This window comes from Clinocottus analis, unplaced genomic scaffold (genome assembly GCF_023055335.1).
Source record: "Clinocottus analis isolate CAN_PGR_092001 unplaced genomic scaffold, fCliAna1.0.p SCAF_23, whole genome shotgun sequence".
NCBI classification, from domain to species: Eukaryota; Metazoa; Chordata; class Actinopteri; order Perciformes; family Cottidae; genus Clinocottus; species Clinocottus analis.
The window spans coordinates 890,409-910,407 of record NW_027175965.1 but is presented as its reverse complement, the minus strand read 5'-3'; the positions used below and the strand labels follow the sequence as shown (position 1 = coordinate 910,407).

Below are 19,999 nucleotides of genomic sequence, written 5' to 3'. Positions count from 1 at the left end.
ACAGACAAGCTGCTGGAGGTATACCGGAGTATTTGATGCAATCAATGATCTATTGGGATGAAAATGAGGGGAAACACTTTTTACTCCTTATTTTATTTTCTGTATCGACTGCCATGTCGACTCTGGAGACGCAATGCAAATGTCCTGATGTTCTACTTACTCCTTGATCCAACAGGGTTCATCAAATCTAATCAGATGTGTGCTCTGATTCCTCTTCCTCGTAACAGACGCAGAGACACCAACAGCAATATATTGCTTTGTGTATGCAAGCTTATCATTTCTCTGCAGTGCATGAGCTTCACATGCATACTGCAAGCCTAATATTAGAGTGCTCTGCAGTACTACACATCATGATGAAGCCTGTATGATACATTTTAAAATACAGCGTTAGTTTTCCATGCAGCTTCCCGTTACTGTTAAACCCACCGACCCTTGCACGCGGCACCGCGTGTGGCGTATCATGGTGTCGTAATCATTCATGAGGATGTTCACAAATTAGCACAAAATGTGCCTTTGATGACTTGTGAGCGGCATTTGATAGTCAAGCGTGTTTTGGTTGGATTGTCTGATCGGTGTTTGTGATGATGTTGAGTGGGACGTGAGAAAGAATATTTCCATAATGAAAGAGGTCTGTCTCACTAAACTGGGTTAACATACTTGGCGTTTCCCTCAGTTATCCAGCTGCACTTAACCAGATGTCCGCGGTCTCGCTTTTCTGTCTCACCGAGCCGGTTATCAACTTGTTAAGTCAACCCAGGAGTGTCTCATCTTGATCTGTGCTCGTGCACATAAAAGGGGCGGAGTTAACTCCGTTTGACCAATCGTGCAGCATGGAGAAGCCGCCGAGAGCAACGTATTTTACAACGGAGGAGCAAATTATGATCTTGAGAATGTACGAAAAATATAGTGAAACAATACAAAAAGCAAAAAACAAAAAGCAACTCTGCTGCTGCAGCCAGAAGCCTCAAGGAATCCTGGCAAAAAAAAAAATTGGCGACTCTGTCAATGCGTAAATGACTGGGAATGTAATATTAAATCACTGTCTCAAACGTATCTGCTTATTTTGATTATCTTTTCGTTTTAACAATTTAACCTCATGTCAGTTGCAACCCCTTAAAGAGCTAAAAGAACATGAGAGCAAATTAAAATGAAATACAAGAACATAGTTCAAAGCGGTCTTAAGTTTATGATAATATCTTACAGGCTTCTTGTATGATGTGAACAATATACATTCATAGTCTCCACAACAACTCGGACGGGTTTTGCCGGTCATGACACACGCGCTCTCTGCGGAGCGCTGCTCTTATTATCCGAGCGCCTTCCTCAACGGGACTCTGTAGAAATGGGCAGGCCATTTTTCCAAGACAAGGATTGGCCAGTCGGCGTCTTATATCCCCGCTGAGATCTTATCCGGGAACTTAACCTGCTCCGGGGCAGGTTAGGCGTTCAGCGTAAGTTACCGGGGAAACGTACCCAGAGTTAATCCAGAAGTTACCTCGCCAAGCGGAAATCCAGCTTCGTGAGACAGGCCTCTGGCCGGGCTCTCGTCCCGTTGCTGTTGATTCCACACAGTCTCCTCCACTCTGTGTGCTCGACGTACAAGTACACTTTCTCTCTCTTCTCCTGTGCACTAAGACTCATCTTCTGTTTGCGTCAGAAAAGGGAACTGAAGCCAATAAAAACTAGCGGTACGCTACATTCTTAACTTCTGAAATTAGGATGTGCGATTGCTGTTTGACTATACACTTGAATAACACCAGTGGTGGGCCGTCATGGCCTGCTAAGCCTTTTCTGCTGGCCTAAACAGAATCACAAAAGGTATAGCTATTTCATAAAAAAAAGTTATATATTTTATAGTTTTTCACAAATACACTACATGTATTGTAATTTTTTTTCTCCAAATCACTTATTTTCTCATCGACCAGCTCCTGTCTCCTGTCTGTTCCTCATGCTTTGCTTCTGCTCTGTCCAGCTCGTGGCTGCTCCTTTAACGCTCTTCATCCAATCAGATCTCACCTCTGTCTCTCTGTATGTCTCTCTCTTCTTTCTTTCTCTTCTCTTGCACCAGACAGCATCCCTTCATGGGCGTAGTTATGTATACGACGTCAGACAGCAGGCCTAGGTAGGAAATGCATGGCTGAATAATACCGTATAGGTTATGATATAGTATTATATATGGTTTTGGTGTAGTGGTCTGTGCTGTTCTATCATGTTTGCAACATGTGTATGCAGGTTTATCTGGTAGTGAAAATAAGTTCAATAAGCTTCGACACAACAAGCTGCATCACTCATACGTTATATACTTACAAGTTGTATCTTGAATGTTCAAATGAGGATGTTTATTGAGATTTCCCATTAAGAGATTATGGTCAAACATGTAATCGATCCAACAAGTAACGCTTAAAAACACACAAAAAAAGTCTCTCTCTTTCTCTCTCTCTCTCTCTCTGCACATCCACAGTCGATGCAGCCCTACTTCCTAATAGATGGCATTCATCGGCACCCTCAGTAATGCCATTGTCCAATGCATCATAGTGGCTAATAAACTCCGGATTGATTTGTGCTTATACAAAAACACATCAGGCGGAAACCATCACATCAATAATAAATGGATGCTGCTCCGGTCGTGGGACCGGAGCAGCCAAATGCCAGGAAAATTATATTTATTTACATTTTTTGTGAGCAGAGGCTCCTCGGTGCTGCAATCGATCTTAATGCAGAGCCTTTTGTTCTCTGAAGTAATAAAGCAGCTTATTGATTTATTGGCAGGCAACAGTTACCTTTCTTTCCTCCCTCCCTTCTTTCTCCCCCCTCTCTCCCCTCACCCTCCAGGGAGGAAAAGTTTAGTCTGTCTGGAAACTGCAACCTTACACTTTGCTCCCATACAATGAACATCCACACTGACATTGACATTTGAAAATACAATGCAAAAGGAATATAACGATATCTGGAAAAGGTGGTTTTGCTTAGATCATCATGGCCACATGTGTTTGTTGGTTTCTGATTGTCAAATAAACAAACAGGCTTAGTTCTAATATCCACTCAGGGGTTAATGATCTCTGTGAGTTGTCCTAATAATTGTCAGCATCTGTAATTGTGTAAATGTGAGCAGCAAAACAAAGTGACAGATGTGAGAGCAGCACCGAGGGGACACATGTCACAGTTCCAACCCTTTGTTTTCTACATGAAGTGTAATTATGAAGGGCTAGTCCGCTGAAAATACAGCTCAGCTTCATTTTCTAAGATGCCATTTCGAATAATCCGTCACATTTCCATATCTGTGTCGCCAAAGTAGTTAATTTTCCTCATTCAAGTACAGTGTGGTTAAATGAAGAGCTGGAGGTTCAATGGAAGCGCATTGAGCAAATAATTGATGGAATGTGCTAAATGTTTATACAGGTTTCAAACACCCCTGGGAATGTGTTGTCCAAGTCAATGCATGGATGTACTAACATGTCCTAAGTATTGAACTACTCCTGAAGTCTTTTCCTAACCTTCACCAACTTCTAGGAGGGAAACAAAAACTATAACGCCTTGTATCATGCCACTGTTGCTGGAAGGGAAAGTTAAAGGAAATCAATAGAAATATGTCATCAGCAAATATTTATATGTACACTCAGCATCTAAAGTTTGTGGCTTCGCTGCAACAACAATGTTTTTGTTGATAAAAAAAAATGCAATCTGATTTCTTATTTAGCTTCATAGTGCTTTCCTTAAATTCTCTTCGAGCAGCTGTGTCATGAAACAATGTTTTATGAGCATGTGGAGGCACTCCTATGAATTGGTAAAGGTCAGGGAAAGACTAGTTAGATACGTATGTTTATATATATGTATATTTGCTCTTTGTTAAAACGAAGTAAAACCCAAATCATGCCAATTGCTGTTGTCAATATATAACAAGATTCATGTCCAAACAGAAAAACTAATGCAACCCTCGCAGTGAGCCTGTGGATTCCAGTCTCTCAAGGAATATATTGGCAAGTGTAGCTATTACTTTTTCAAATAACTAAACTACATCTCATATCTTCTGCAGGAATATGACCTAAGCACACTTTTGAGGTCGGAGGCCACCGGGCTCTCGGTGGTTCATCGAATTCCATAAAAAACACGGTCAAAAAAGGCTCTGAGCTACAGCGCTGAACACATCTTGACCGAACTTAAGATTGTGTCAATATGTTTGCAATGGCTTCTAATTCTAGCCTTTTTTATTCCCTTTTTTTTCTTTTAGTCAGTCGTATGAAATGTTCTACGACGTAACTTCTCTGGTCTTGTCCGTTTATCATCTTTAAAATGAGAGTTGCTCATTTCCATAAACGTTGATTTAAGATGTCCAATTACCAAGATACAGATTCTGCCTTTGGTTAACAGTCCCCTTCAGGCTCACTCAAAGCCGAATAAAAAACCCCAACAACAACAACCAAGTAACAGAAATCACAAACCAGAATGTAATCAAACAGGATTACAGTGACAGGAATGGGCTTCGCTTGACAGACTACTAAAAGGTCAGAGCTTCTCTAATCAGAGCTCACCACTTACACTGTCACAAGGGAGGCTGCATTGAAACTCAGGTGGAATGAAACAGATATTTACAAGCTCACAGTAATGCATTATGGTGAGCTGCATTTGCGGGACGGGGTTTTAAAAACTGAGTCCGGTAATTGCCGAGCAGAGTGCTGTTCAACATCATAATTATGATCGTGCTACCTTAGGATTTTTTGGATTGTCCTGGAACATGAAATGTAGGATGGAAAGAAATGTTTTTTCAGTCCTGTATTTCCATTTTTCTTTGAAAAACACCTTCCCTATCCCTAAATACTCAGAAATATTATTTTATGTGAAGATGAGAGAAATGTTTTAGCGTCGCACACTTCCTGTTTTGGGATTATTAAAGGCTTTCCTAACCAGCCTTGAAAGACCGATGTTGGACATTCACTGACCTCAAAGTTGAAACAAAGTCACCAAAGACTCCCAAACATGACACGTCGCTCATTCTTCCTGACCTGCTCTTTTCATGCGTTGGTGAAGCACTTATTTCCCGCCTTGTAACTCACACGGCTGCAACCAGGAGAAGACGTGCTGACATTTGTTAATACATTCCAGTGCTCACACATCTCATCAAACACTACTCATCCATGTACAGCCCAGAGCTAACGTAGCTTTGGACAGGAGTTGGCATTGATGGGGGGGGAACAGACAAATTGAGGTGATGACTGTTAACCTTCACCCAATGCTTGACTTCCCTTTGGTCTGCAGTGTCAGGAAAACACGTGCACGATAACAGATCAGAGGTGGCATCGTATATATCTGAAATTATAAAAGGCAGACATACTCTTTGACCTTCAGTAGGTACAGAGGCCCATATTTGATCACTGACTAATCAAAAAGAAATCCATGGATGTATCTCTGTGACATCAATACAACATTAATAATCTGGGGCCATCAGAGAAAGCCTGAGCCTGCCCATAAGTGACACTGAACCCTACACAGCTGACTCAGCTTGACTGTTAAACACGAACCCATTTTACTGACACAGTCTCACTCACAGCTCATCCAAGTATGGCTCTCTGGCTTCCTTCTCTGGCGTTAGTTTTGAACATATCACGGGCGGAGGGCCAGTTTCCATAGTACCTTTTTAAGATAAAAGCAAAGTTTCGGCAACACAATTAATCATTACATTTTGAGAAAATAGCATGGCTGACGTTCACTTGAGTCAAATGACTAACAACTGAAAAGACAAAACATCAACGTAAACTTTTAGTATCTCACGGGACACAAACACAGCGGCCCCCTTAGAAAAAAAGTGTTTGTCAGACCCGTTCAGCTCTTTGTCAGTTGGTCTGAGCATTGAATAAGGATGGGAGTGGGTTTACACTGGAGATTAGGTGAAAGTCCGATATCAGACAAGGAGGGGCACTGACATATCGGTGGTGTTTGACCATTATGGAGTGAGACCAGGTTGAATTTACAGTATCCTTACATCACTCCCCCAAACAACATTTAACATACAACCAAAACTCTTGATATAAAAAACGTTTTAGGTTCATTGCCAACATTTATCAGGAGCAGGATTTCAGAACAAAAACAGTTTGACTTTATCTTCTTTACTTTCAGTCCTCTAAAGCCTCCTGAAGTGATTCAAGGAGGCAGCTTCCAACTGCGCCATGTACAGACATCATGACCCATAAAGCCTGGCTTGAACACAGAGCTAGCTAGTTAGCTTGCTTGTAGAATTGTACACTACATTTACTTTTTGAAAAAGTTCTCTTCTGATGCCAATACAGGTTTCCTTTGAAACATTAACCTAACCTCTTCATCTTCAGTGGTTCAGGAATGTAACCATTGCGTCTCACCACTTAATACTAGCGCTGTGTACCGCCATTCCTTTTGAATTGAATGTCTGTGCACCGAAATTATTAAGGAAACAGGACCACAGTGGGCAAGACCCAAAGGTAGATGAGGTAGTTTGTCGCAAAAAACAAGGTGTACGCAAAACCCAAAAGAACTTCAAAAAGGGTTTCTCTGGCAAAACACTCACAACACCAAGAGGACATGAAAAGACAAACTGGTACAGAACAGAGCGTTGACAGAGACTAAATACACAGGGGAACGAGACACAGGTGGAAACAATGAGGGCAATCAGACATGAGGCTGGCACATGAGGAGGGAGGAGTCTGAAACGAGAGACAAGGTGAGTGACAGCCAACACAACAGAAACAGACCGTGAACACAGAACTATCCAGGTCTGGGCGTAACAGAAATGAGGGCAATTTCAAGCTTATGTTAATGTCATTGCACCTCAGCCATTGATTATCCCCAAAATATTGGTGCATGGCAACTACAGTGCTATAAAGTTAAGGTTAAGTTTTCACCCGCATTGTGGCCATGGCAAAAAAAAAACTTGTATTCCTGTAGATCTGGTTGTGAAGGTAACCTACAGTCAGTGTGTTATTGAGTGTATTGGGGAACATTTTGTGATCATGTTTAATTATTATAAACAACCACAAACTGCTAGTACAAAATGGCCCCCCTCTGATGTTAAAAGTAAGGCTCTTGTTGTCTTCTTCTTAACAGAGTGCCTCCCACACACTAACACAACCACACACACGGCCTTGCAGCCACAGTTTAACAACAGTGTGTTGAGCTGCTGTGCACTTGGGTTGGATAGAAAGTGCTGTGTGCCGCCTGAACTTAATTGGTATTTGGTCCCATTACCTTGTCTGTAGCAGCCCGTCAGCAGCACAATAGCAGCAGCTGCTGTCCTCTGTCAGAGTCTACTCTGGACCTGTTCAGCCCAAGTACTGCTGTGCACTCCAGATAGGTTTGACAGAGCTCACCGCCCAGGACACAGGCATATCTGTTTCTGGAAGTGATTGAAAAAAATAAATAAGAGTGTTGAATGAGTTGTAAAAAAGTTCTGGCTTGCAGGTACGTAATGTGAGACAGGCAGCAGCCACACCAGGGCTAATGTACAAATCATGTACTGGAGCCGACTTTTGCCCTGCACCAAAGCAAGTCGCATTTTGAGTTGTGTTAGATGTTGCAGAGAATAAACTTGATGGCTTTTAATTCAGGAAGCAAAAAAACTGTAAATAACACACAACTGTTTTTATGATTAGAGTGCATAGATTCAACTTAACACTGTTATTCTATTTATTGGATTTCACCTTTTTGTTTTCTCTTCAAGAGAGGGAAATATAAACCTAATGGTGTCTAGAGAAAGTGTAGTCTCTAAATGTCCTCAATCCAAAATTGAGACTAATTCTCTGCTCAAGTCGACATTACACCATTATATCGTTACTTTGCAGATGTTTATAAGAGATGTGCTTTATAAAGGCTTTGAACCTTCATTTTTTGTAAAATAATGCCGATAAATAAAAAAGGAAAATTATGGCTTGCCATTGTATCGTTGCATCATTTGTACATTAATCCTACCAAGATGAGGGCAGTTTATTTATAGATATTTGATGTTTGTGCTTGGAGCAGATTTCCCTTGCTGAATTTTTGTTCAGTGAAGTAAGCAGAAAAGATTGTGACGCATCGAAGTTATTGCAGAAATAAATTATCCAAAGATGACTGCATGGACGTAACAATCATTTCATCCAATTAATTTACCCCAATTCTAATTTGTCATAAGTGAATTTGAGAATGAGAAGGACGCTATGAAACAAGTATCATGAAAAAAAACATTCCAACAGCTGTAATCTGTTATAACATGATGTTTTAATATCAATTTATCTACAAAATCTTGACTGACACCACTGTATTCTGGTCTTCATGGAAAGTGCACTGTCACTGAAGCAAAGGAACATATAAAAGTTACAAACAAACATACTTAACCATTTTTACCATAAAATGTCCATTCATTTGGCATTGGTACTTACAGTATAAATGAGCAGAGTCATATTTAAACAGGATGGTTCAACTTTAAAGTATTTTAATTTGTACTGTGGGATTCTTTGTCGAATAGTTTCTGAAACAGTTGTGCGTTTTCTCGCTGGTCCACCTCATTCTTTATGATATAGCACTGAAGGTCGTTGCCACAAAACAGAAACCAAAACAGCCAGATGAGTACATTCTTCAGCTGTCCACAGCTGGTTCTCTCCTGTTTTACCATACAATTTGGTAATCCATAGAGACAGCACAACTGTAAGCATCTGCACCACGACGGGCATTATTCTGATGTGAGTTCAGTACAGGACAGTCCAGATCTCCCTTCAAGCAGCTGTTAACTGCACAACTTGGTGGTCTCGTAATCCAACGAATTGGGCAGACGTGAGCTGAAGGCCTGTAAGGAGGCGTGAATGCGTACCACCTCGCTGGCAGTAAGTTTGAGACGGTGTCGCAGGAGACAAGCAAACAGGTCCAACCTCTGTTGCCCCGGAGGGGACAGCCGGTTCACCCGGTCTCGTATTTCCAAGAGCTGAAGCATGGCAGTGTCTTGAGACCCTTGGGTGTACGGGTAGTCCAGCTGCAGGATCAAGTCGCGAATCGCCTCTGGGTCAAAGTGCATGCTGTAGCCAAATACCTGGATGCTGTTGATCTTCATGTAGCCCAGGTTCCGAGCTGGATCCGTTACTTCTAAAGGCTCGTAATATATGCTGTCATTCACTCCGTCTTGAGTCTTTATCCTGCTCCGAAGGTAGATGTGGATGGTTTCAAAGAAGGTTTTCCACTTGTTGCCCAGCGTCAGAGTCCAGTTATAGCACTCAAAGGGCAGGTCCAGCTTGGTGGCCTGCCAGTCTGGGAAAGTGTTCTCATTCACAGGGATAAGCCAGCTCTCTGAGTGGCTCCCTCCGAAGGGGTTGATGTAGAGAGTGAGGACAGGCTCCAGGGTGCTGTTCTTGGTAAGGCAGATCTGGAGGGACACTCCCAGCAACATGTGGACCATGTTGGACTTGTACTTGTTGCTCTTCAGCGTCAGCAGCATCCTCTTTCTCCACGAGGGGTCAAACCAGCTGTTGAGGCGCATGTCATTGCTGATGAAGATTGCGTGGACCTATCGGACACAGAGATTAAAACAGTACAGATGTGAACACAGGGAGTACATTCATGAAGTGAAACAACTAACTGTATTAACCTAAGAGCCAAATCAAAATTAATTGTTTGAGTTTTAATTATTGGTAAAGGTATACTAAAATATTCTGGCATTTTTACAGAAAGACATAACATGCTACTGAGATGCCTGCTTCAAGTTGAAACAGGCATATTTGGAGTTACGAGGTTCGCTATACATCTACGGGTAAGTGTTGATGACTTTGGTAGTACGGGTTAACTACTGCTGCTAGCTACTTTCTTTGAAAACGATTTGGCAAAACTGAGTTTTTAGTTTTGGAATGTAGCAAACTCTCGCTTCTCAATCCCCTCTTCAAGGGTAAAAAGTAAGGCATGGAGGTTGAGGTCGGTAACCTAAAATGCAAGAAAATGTTTTTTAGTTGACTTCTGTATTCATTATGCTTATCACCACATCTGATCAACTTCAACTTAACTTGAAAACATACAAAACACAGTCCAACTTTGTTTGTTTTTTTAAGCATTCCGCAACATCCAACGGCTTCTGGATTGTTGTTCAGAGAAACTCCATCTACGAAGGAGCCGCCTTATCTGAGGTCACGAAAGACCCGTTCAGCCAACCTATTTTTCTTATTTATAGAAAGTAGTATTATGTTGAGGTAAAAATAGGTTACATCTGTTTTTATTTTATCAAAAACTGCTGGACCAGGTGTTGTCAAACAATGCCTGTGTAATATTATACTAAAACTAATTAGACTATTGACATTAGCTGCCTCCTCGTTTATCATTGTCTACAGATCAAATCACTACTAAATCCAAATTGGTTTTGCTTATTATAATCAATGTACCGCAATTTCCCTTAGACGAACAGCCAAAAACTTGTTTCAACAAATACACAAAAAAAAACATGGGGAAATTATGAAGTTACATAGTAGCCAGAAGGGCCAGCAATGTAACTCTTAGTGGCCCCCGTGAGTCAGAATATCCTCCCTATACTGCTATGAAAGACAGCTCAGCTCTCAATATATATGTTAAACAAAAGGCCAAAAGAGATATACACCTCGAGCCTGCGGTCGCTTCTCTGGAGTAGGTAGCCCAGCTCCAAATCCTGGAGGTCCATCTCGAATCCCAAGTAGTTCTCCGTCGAGTCCGCCACCATGGACCTGCAGACCCCCTGCGTCAGGGCAAAGCCCGGGTTGCAGCTCCCACAGCGGGTGTGGTTTTCCGGTGCGCAGGCCGCGCAAGCCGAGCCCTCCCCAACGGAGCAGGGCGGCGGCAGATGACAAGGGCTGTGGTCGTATCGGCAGCTGCAGCTGTGGAGCTCCTCGGAGAATGCACCAAGCTGGTTGTTCTCTGAGCAATACAGGAGGGACTGCAAGTGACTCAGCCAGTAGGACTGAGGCCTGCACCACAAGAGAGAAAGGGAGCGATTATTGCACAGGGTTTATTGGATGAGCATGTTTAATAGGTAGCTGCTTTATTAGGACTGGGACACCTGCCTGGGTGTTCGCACAGCTTACTCATTAAAAAATAGAAGGCATTATCAGTATGATATAAGGTCTGCAGACTGCCCTGAGAGGATTCAAGTATGCATGGTTGAGGTGAGGTCAGATATTGAATTTACATACAGCGTTTTTCAGCAGCTTTTCAATCATTATGGCATTGCATTGCACTACACAATACAATCCGTCTTAATACTTTGATCTCTAAAACACTTTACAATCCAATTACTTGGGTCACCCCTCCAATCCTTCTAGGATTCATGAGCATTGATGTTGAGTTTTATTCCACTAACTCTAGCTTGTCAAACAGACCTACAGTCTACCCTCAAGATCTCAAGATTTTATGGACGCGTTTGCAGAATGATGTCCATGTTATTGAGTCAGGCTGGCCTGACATCCCTGTGTGAGGTATACATTTTTGTGTTATCGCAAAGTGCCCAGTGAGTGTAGGTTACATATGCAAAGACTCATTGGTGTTTGAAAAAGAAGAGACAGCCAGAGACAGTCGTGAGAGAAAGTTATCTTTGATCAGTTTGTGACATAAATATTAGAAGTGCGCTGCAGCCTTAGGGTAACTCGACTCTCAGACATACATATAATTCCCCCATGTGGGCCCGAGTTTGATTCCCGTCGTAGCGCTTTCTTGACTGTGATCCCTTTATGCCTCTCATCCTCTCCGCTCGCTGAAGAGAAGGGATGCACGATACATACCGCCGGCTTTCCTCTCAGAAAAAAAAGAAAGAAGCCTTTTTCTTTGATCAGGGTGTATTGTGGTAAACTTTATGCTAATCTGGAAATGTTTGCCGGATTACATTTGGGGCATACTTCCTCTGTATCCCAATCTCATTGTGTGTTTGGCACTTGGAAGCAAGTCTCAGTTCAGAAAATCACTGATTTGAATATCAAAACTCTCTAATGGAAAAAGCGGTTGCGGAAAAATGAGCTGAAAGGGATCTTCCTTTCCATCATACGCTACCTGTGGGCAAGGCATTTCACCTCCGACAGCTTCGGCAGAGTAAAGCAGTCTCCTAGACAAGACTGCAGCTGTACTGTTAGTCCCCCGGTGTGATTATGTACAGCCTTTCTGCTCCCTGCAACTCTTTCTCCCACTTGGATCCCAATGTGTTTGAACTTCTGCGCTGCTTTTAAAAGGAGCAGGGCAGGCATACTTTTATCCATATAAGGTATGAACAAGGTTCCTGTTGTAATTATCAGGGGCGCTTCTGGGATTCAAAGAAGGGGAGTGGGGGGCTTAGCTCCAAGGGGAGAGGCATGTTTGCGTCAATGTTTTTGGGGCCCATTTGGGGCTCCAGATATCTATTGTTACAGCCCCCCTATAATAGACCTAACGACACCTAAGGTACTTATTATTATATTTTAATTTACCTTTATGTCTTTTTATGTTTTTTTTTGCTTCTGCCTTGCATTTCTTCCTCCAGTATTGTCTGTGTTGTGCATCAGATGGTGAACATAACAATGAACGCATTTTTTAAAAAGGAAAAAAAAAAAAATATGATTCCAATCAACATCATCAAAACCCTGATGCGATGCATTACTCTGTCTTTACTACTCATCATTTTCTTGTCGGAGGTACTGGAACAGAAATGTGCCCAACCAGTCAATTTGTAAATCAAAACTCATCAATGTGGACGATGCAAATTAAGAAAAGGCCAATGTCATCATTTCCATGCCTTCTGGCCATTTTCCTTCTGTGAATTCATGTACTGCACTGTAATTGAAACAGTGTGAGGCTGCACCGATTAAATTGGTCTGATCTACTGAATCCCGTGACAAGTTAATTAAAAAGCTATTCAACATTTCTCAACTCAAATCTTAATTGCGCTCTCTTAGCAGTCGAACAAAGATGAGGACTTGGCGTATAAAAATCCAGCACCTTTTCTGGTTGAAGCTTACGCACAAGAAAGACATTTTGTCTGCAGATTAAAGCCGAGGAACTGAAAGAATCACTTGAATGACAATGTGCATCATTATGCCTAATGGCAAAAGTTTGAGCAAGTGTGCTGTGCAATCTTATCATTACCCGTCTAATAAAAGCCAAGCTGACTGCTGCTTTGACTGGCTTATTTGCTCATAATTGTCAGCGCAGAGAAAAAAGTAGGCCCCAGGATGCAAAATCAATCACACATATCTCTCATCTATCTCAAGTGCCTCAAACAGGATGTTAAAGGTAGAGTGGGGTTTTTTTTCTTTCGAGAGCTTCCGTTTTCTCTCCTCGGCAAAACTGACAAACATCCCCATTCTCAATCTCCTTCCACCGAGTATGGAGATTTCTGCGAGGAGAGGAAAGAAAGGGAAGGCTTCATCGTTGATGCGGCGGTAATAACATAGATAAACACCGCAAGGATGAGGGCGATGACGTTCCCACTCCTTTTCCTGGCAAGTGGGTGGCAATATCAGCTGCTCAGATCAGTGATTAATGCGTCTGTTGGCGATGTGGCGGAGAGGACGACACAGATTAGTGCTGAGACGGGGAAGAGGAAGAAGGAGAAGAAAAGAACTCAGACGAGAGAGACAGAGAGAGAGAGACTGGACATTGAACAGAGTGCACTGTATAGATTAATCTGCCGGTTGATTTATGTGTTGTGCTCTCGAGCATCGCCGGCATTACTGCGGAGGCTCAGTCCATCTGAGAGCAGCGTGACTGACAGTAATGGTCGGATTCATCACCTTCAACGATCAGACGGAGGAGCGGGTCTTAAAACACTGACTTGAAACCCGGAAACTGTCCTCACCAGCATTGCTCAAACACTTAAAATAACCTGTGTGTGTGTGTGTTTTTTTTTCTCATGACAAGTGACCTCTTGCTAGCATGTGAAAAATGACTGTTCTCTCTCAGCGGCAAAGGCCGAGGAAAGAGGATTTTATTTTCTCTTTGTGGCCATGAAACCAGTGCAGGTTTCAAACGGGATAATCTAGGAAATCAAGATTTCATGAAGCCCAATGCATATTTGATGGTGCAGAGATTTTTAAAGTTGAAGTTTTCTGCGAGAGAAGCCGGTCTCAGCAAAGTAGGCCAGGTAGTATAAGTTCACTTATGTTGAGCTGCAAAATGAAAACAAATGCATGTGTATACAAACTGGGCTACAGTTCTCTTGCAGAAGATGTCTGGCTGGTTTTATTAGTATTTCACTGCATTTTAGCAGGATGTTCTACAAACCAGATGCACTGTACGTTCCTTCCGTAGAGAGAACTGCGGGCTGTGACTCAACGTACAGTAGCTTTGAAAGAAATCCCAGAACCTCACGGAGGTTTACATCAAACCGAAATGGAAAGGATGAAGAAAGAATTACATCACAAAAAGACACATCTTTAATGTAAAAAGATGTTTTCTGCAACAGGGTTACACGGGACTGAACATACACGTGAGACGTGGGCTCACCGTTCTCTTGGTAGGCGCACTTGGGGCTGTCGATGGCATCTTTTACTGAGACTGAATAGCTTGAAGATGACTCTCTGGGCTCGGCTGGCGAGGACCCGCATGCTGTTCTCCAGCTGCTCATATCGCCACTGGAACGTGCTGTCCATTGACCACAAGTGTTGGATGCCTGACACGTTCAAGAAATAGTTCTGGGGGAGCCGCGCATGGAACGCCTTGAATTCATCTGAAACCACAGACGAGAGACGGGGGGACTGCTTTAGGTTGAATCATCAAAACAACGTTACCATGTTTATTTCCAAGAGGATTGTTCTCATCCACTATTGTCTGTACCAGTTGTTTCCAAAAGACTGGGTCCGGACACATGGGGGGAGGCTCACAGGAGATTTTGTTTTGGGTCGGCAAATAAATGATCAGTCTTTTGTTAAACATTTATATCCGCAGAACACGTTTGCGTCACATTATGGAGCCTGCATGCTCGTATTGTTCTGATAATTGTAGCATTGAATCTAATCTTTAATCACTTCATTTCATAGTACTGACTGACAGTAAAGAACTTAACACGAGTACATCATTTTTATAAACACATGCATACAACTAAGTAGTCATAATCGAACGTATCGATCTCTTTGAATGGGCTGGTGAACCTGTTCAAGATAATGAGGTGATGTGGAAATGGCAGAGTAAACCGTCATGAATGAACAAATTAAGGGCTATTGAGAATTTTGGTTGTGATGGTTTGTCAATTTAAAACAAAAAGTTTAGGGCAAACTTGTCTATACTGCATGCAACAGTATTATCGTGTACAATGTTGCTACATTAATGCCAGATAATACATTATGAGGTATGACATGTTCCTTCTGTACATGATGGACAACAGGCAAACAGTGGACCATGGTACCAGTAAATATATCTACGTGATGTTTCTGTCCTGTTTACAACATGTCTTGGAACACATTACAAGTTCATGCTTAGCATCAATTATTAATGTATTTCATATTACGCATTTACCAGCCAATGATAAAATGCCTCATAAAAACAATGTGGTCACGTGATTTATTTCAGGTTTTACAACTTGTTTCCTCCTGTTTGAGTCGAGAGATGGCTGCATTTGTCAGAGGCTTTTGAAGGGGCCTTTGAAATTATTACATACCTTGGCAGCGTGTTTTATTTGGGCAACAAAATATGGCATTCCTAAATTTTGGACTGAGCATTTGGCATGTGGTGTTTGAAAAAAAAATTAAGCTCACACACAACATTTTGATCGTGTTCAGTAAAGCAACAACAAAAAAAAAAAGAAACCTCCAGACTGACACTAAAGATAATACATGATCTGGCCACTTTAAAGCGGAGAGCAAGGTGTTTAATGGGATCGTTGGTTTTATGATACAGAGCGAGATTTGCAAATGTATCATAATCAATTCAACCATAAGATATTATGGCTTAACATGATACATATAACCTCCCTCCACAGTCTTACTAATGCAACAGTACTGATACTACTCGTAAAAGTAGCACAATCGTAACCACTGTCATTTATCTCCATCCTTATCTGTGTTATATATACATGTGTGTGTGTGTGTGTGTGTTTTATTTGAGTGTGCTTTTATCATATTCCTCATCTTCACTTCATTGTATTCTCCTAAATGACATACGATGAGTGAATTAGTGTGAAAGCCACATCTTGTAACACTTAACTGATTTAAGTCCTGCCTTAAACAATAGACAATACCTGATGATGTCATGTCCTGTCTTGGCATCATTTGGTTGAAGGTCAACAATAGCATTAATATTAGGGAGGAGACCCAATTTGGTCTTATGATTACACCGTTTCCTGGCATCTTCCCCTCCTGATGGAGCGGCGCCGTTAAAAATGGCCGACAGCCCTCGCTGAAGGACACGTTTATGGCAGGTTTCTGTATTCTGGGCACGCTTCTGCCCATACTTCACACCCAGCTATTAAAACAAAAACTTTAAAAGTAATTGCACTTAGGGATATTCCAGCCAAATCTGAGGAGTGGAGCGGAAAAAAAAAAGACAGCCATTTTGATTTCACCTGTTATAATTACAAAGACAGGGTGACCGAGCACAGCAATAATAACCAAACATTATGCTAAGAGCTTCCGCTGGAACTCCGGTGATATGAAAAGCTGGCCCGGCAATAAATGTCTTTCATAGCTGATTGATCTGCTCGAGACATTGTAAACTATCAAAGATCCGATGATTTCTCTTCTTAATCCGGACCGGTCGGACTGTTAATTTCCTTTATGCAGATAGTGTTCCAGCACGGGATTCACAACCAGCTATTACAGGCCGGCCTATAAATCATTGAATAGGGAGGAACATGTATAAAGGAACCTCGCTCAGATTTAACGGTGCAGATAAAACAGTTGAATTCCTCCTTCCTCCCTCTCATGAATGAATGACTTTAATGATTTATATTCAAAAACTTTGATTCCCCTGCTTATAGCATGAGGCATGCAACGGGGGGGGGGGTGGGGGGGGGGGAGACTGTCTTACCGGATTCCTCAAACTCTTTATAGAGCATCCCCCATGTCTCTGTGATCCTCTCCAGGCTCTCTTCCATGGCTTGGATGTCCATATAGGGGCAGTTGCACTCTGGGAACTTGGGGTCACAATGGCACCAGCAGTCGTTGTCCCTGCAGACAAATTCTCCCTCTCCGTTGCAGGCGATGTAGCTCAGAGCCGCCTGCACGAAGCTCTCCCTCAAATAGTCTGGAAGGATCACCTGCAAGCCTGTTAACCGGCAGTGAAAGAGGGGATAAGTGAGCTTGTAATTGACTTAACACAATATATACATATGATGTCCATCCTATGTGCATGTACTATTCATGAAAATCAGAAAAAAAAGTGGTACAAATCAGACAAACCTTGCAGCTGGACTTTATTTTCAGGGCTTTGAACCAGCACAGAGCTGACGGAGTCAAGGTTGTCATAGTTACTGCATCCAAGAGGCCCTGTGCGGGTCTCTGTCACCTGGGCAACAACAAATAAAGACATGATTTATATAATCTGGTTAGTTTGAGAGTGGCTAAAATGTGCCTTGTGTAACATAATCGGCGTCCTCTGTTCTGTTTAAATAAAGTACTTTTTTTTTATAATGGATTGGCGGAAACTGAGGTAAGCTCATTTAGATTCCTCAAATTTGGTGTAGGGGTGCTTCCCTGAACCCATTAATCTGCAAAAATGCGACACGTTTCCTGTTTTCCGTCTTTGGCACTGATTGAAGACATTTGGGTTGACCTTTGCCACGAAGCAGCTCCAGCAAAGCATCCTCTTCCACTTCATTTGCAAGAAGGAGATCTTATTCCAGCGCTCTCCCTTTCCCCCCCCCCGCCGCCTCTCGCTGTGACACGGCGCAGAGCATCCTAACCGATTCTCATTTTTCTCTCTTTGTGGTTCTGGGACACCATATTTTGCTCAGCGATTTGTCCTGCTCAGGCTTGTCAGGGGACAGTTGGTGCAAAGTGACAGATGGATGAGGCGAGACAACGAGGGTCAGTCGATCAGTAACACAATCAGAGGGCGGAAGGGCTCAGGAACTCGTATGAGGCCGATGCTGCGAGGGGGCGGGGGGGGGGGGGGGGGATACTCAGCATGGGGCTTTTTAATCAGACGCCTAACCCAGAGGAAAGAGGGTTTCTGAGAGGAAGAACAAATATCCTCTGAATGAGAAAAGGAAAATGAAAATAATTTGAGTGCAATTCCTCGACGATGATATTGGTATCGCGTTCTAAATCCCTTGTTTCCCTCATGAGGGATTTTAATGCCGATATGAATGTGAGGAAATGAGACACAGCCCTGGGTTTCAGACCACATGAATAGTGAATCTTTTTGAGGAATTATTTGATATGCCATATGATATACCACACGGCAAAAACACATTGACTGATGAGCAGAGCTTTCAATTTCCGCTTTTGCATAGCAGCTGCTATTCACTGTAGATACATTCTGGTTTATTAAAAATACTTAATAGGACATTATTGGCCACCTGTATCTTGGCACATGGGTGTGTAAGGGAATGAAGCAGAAGCTTGAGCTTTTGTGGAAGATTGCTGTATTTCTTTAGTCTGGTTTTTCATTTTTATTTCATTATGTGGGCTGCTGGTCCAGGTACCGCAGTGTTAAAAGTATGTCACTGACTCATTCGAGCAGCAGAGTGGGAGCAAAAGAAGCAGAGAAAGAAGAACTTTTTGATCATTGCCACGTACAACGGAGGAGACATTCTGAAGACGGGAATATTGTGAATTACCACAGAGCTTTCGCACATCCTTGAAAACAATAACAACAAACAAAGAGTTGCGATGAGCTCCAACTTTATGCAGTGCTTTAAATGGTTTAGTCCCACTAGAGGGCAGCCGACAGACATATAATAAACAAACACAAGACTTTTATAAGAATAAAAGAGATGCCGTTGAGTCACATGATGTTATAACCACAGTTCAAGTGTCCTTATTTTAAGGCAAACCATTATTTTTTACCATTATATAAATCTAGTTGACAGATTAGCAAACAAAAGATGGGCAAAGTGGGAGTTATTTTCTAATTTGCTGCATTCACAATAGGGCGTGGCTAACACTTCGACATATTAGTGCTGGGCAAGTTAACGCGTAAATATCGCATTAACTTTTCGATCGATTAACGGCGTTAATTATTTGATCATGCGTTAACTGCATTTTTAAAACAAAATTTAAAACAAAAAATTTTGTGTCGGCTTTTACTTTGAAGGCGAATAATTTTGGTCCGCCCCTGCGCTTCCGTAGCATTACCGGACTATTTGCCGACTTAAGCCCGACATGAAAGCACGTATTGTTCTGTAGTTTCTGTTCTCTACGAGCACCGTGCGAGCGAGTCGCTCGCCTCACAAAGCGGTCAGACGACCTGCAGACTCGCGCTGCAAGCTTTGCGTGCGCAAAGCCGCCGCTGATACCTGTCAGCATTCCTTCACATCTCCACCTCATTCAACCAGACGTCAGTGCACTTGTTCAAGCCAACACAGACTTTTCTCACTGAGGAAGAAAAACTCAACTGAAAACATAAAAGCACTTATTGCTTTTGTATAACGTAAATCAATTGCTGGTCTTTAACATTTTTAAAAAAAGGTAAGCAACAGACTGAACATGGACAAAAGAAGGAGTGGTTTGTCCCTCACAGGGACCCTTACTACTAAACAGTACCTGTTCAGAATAAAAAGAAAGACATATTTATGAACTATATATGTATGTATGTTAACTTACTGTTGCTCCAGAGTGCTGTTATATTGTTCTGATAACATTACTTTAAAATAAAAGCTGCAATACACTAGTTTTTACATCATTATTGAATTTGGCGCATAATGTGATTAATCGTGATTAATATAACGACCAAATGTTCCTATCTTATTAGGAAACGTTGATATCACTAAAATAACATGTTGAAACCAGCAGTTAGATAAGACCATTATTGGTGTGCACTTTATAAATTTACAATAATCTACTTTCAGCTCAGATTTGGTCTTTAGAGACAGTTGTGGGGGCTTGTTTCAAGAAATCCTGTTTTAACAAACTCTGAGCTCTGAGTAGTCTAACCC

At 42.0% G+C, this 19,999-nt stretch overlaps 1 protein-coding gene across 2 annotated transcripts in view; it reads right to left on the bottom strand.

Annotated features, from left to right (window-relative positions):
- Positions 1–8,210: 8,210 nt before the first annotated feature.
- Positions 8,211–19,999, bottom strand: part of brinp3a.2 (bone morphogenetic protein/retinoic acid inducible neural-specific 3a, tandem duplicate 2) — a 46,324-nt gene continuing 34,535 nt past the window's right edge. For both annotated transcript variants that reach the window (XM_068589843.1, XM_068589842.1), the window contains exons 5-9: positions 17,301–17,406; positions 16,930–17,166; positions 14,413–14,635; positions 10,571–10,913; positions 8,211–9,496 (exon numbers count right to left, since the gene is read on the bottom strand). In XM_068589843.1, coding sequence (XP_068445944.1) covers positions 8,726–9,496; positions 10,571–10,913; positions 14,413–14,635; positions 16,930–17,166; positions 17,301–17,406 — 1,680 coding nt within the window. In that variant the 3' untranslated portion in view covers positions 8,211–8,725. The remainder of the gene's footprint in view (positions 9,497–10,570; positions 10,914–14,412; positions 14,636–16,929; positions 17,167–17,300; positions 17,407–19,999) is intronic.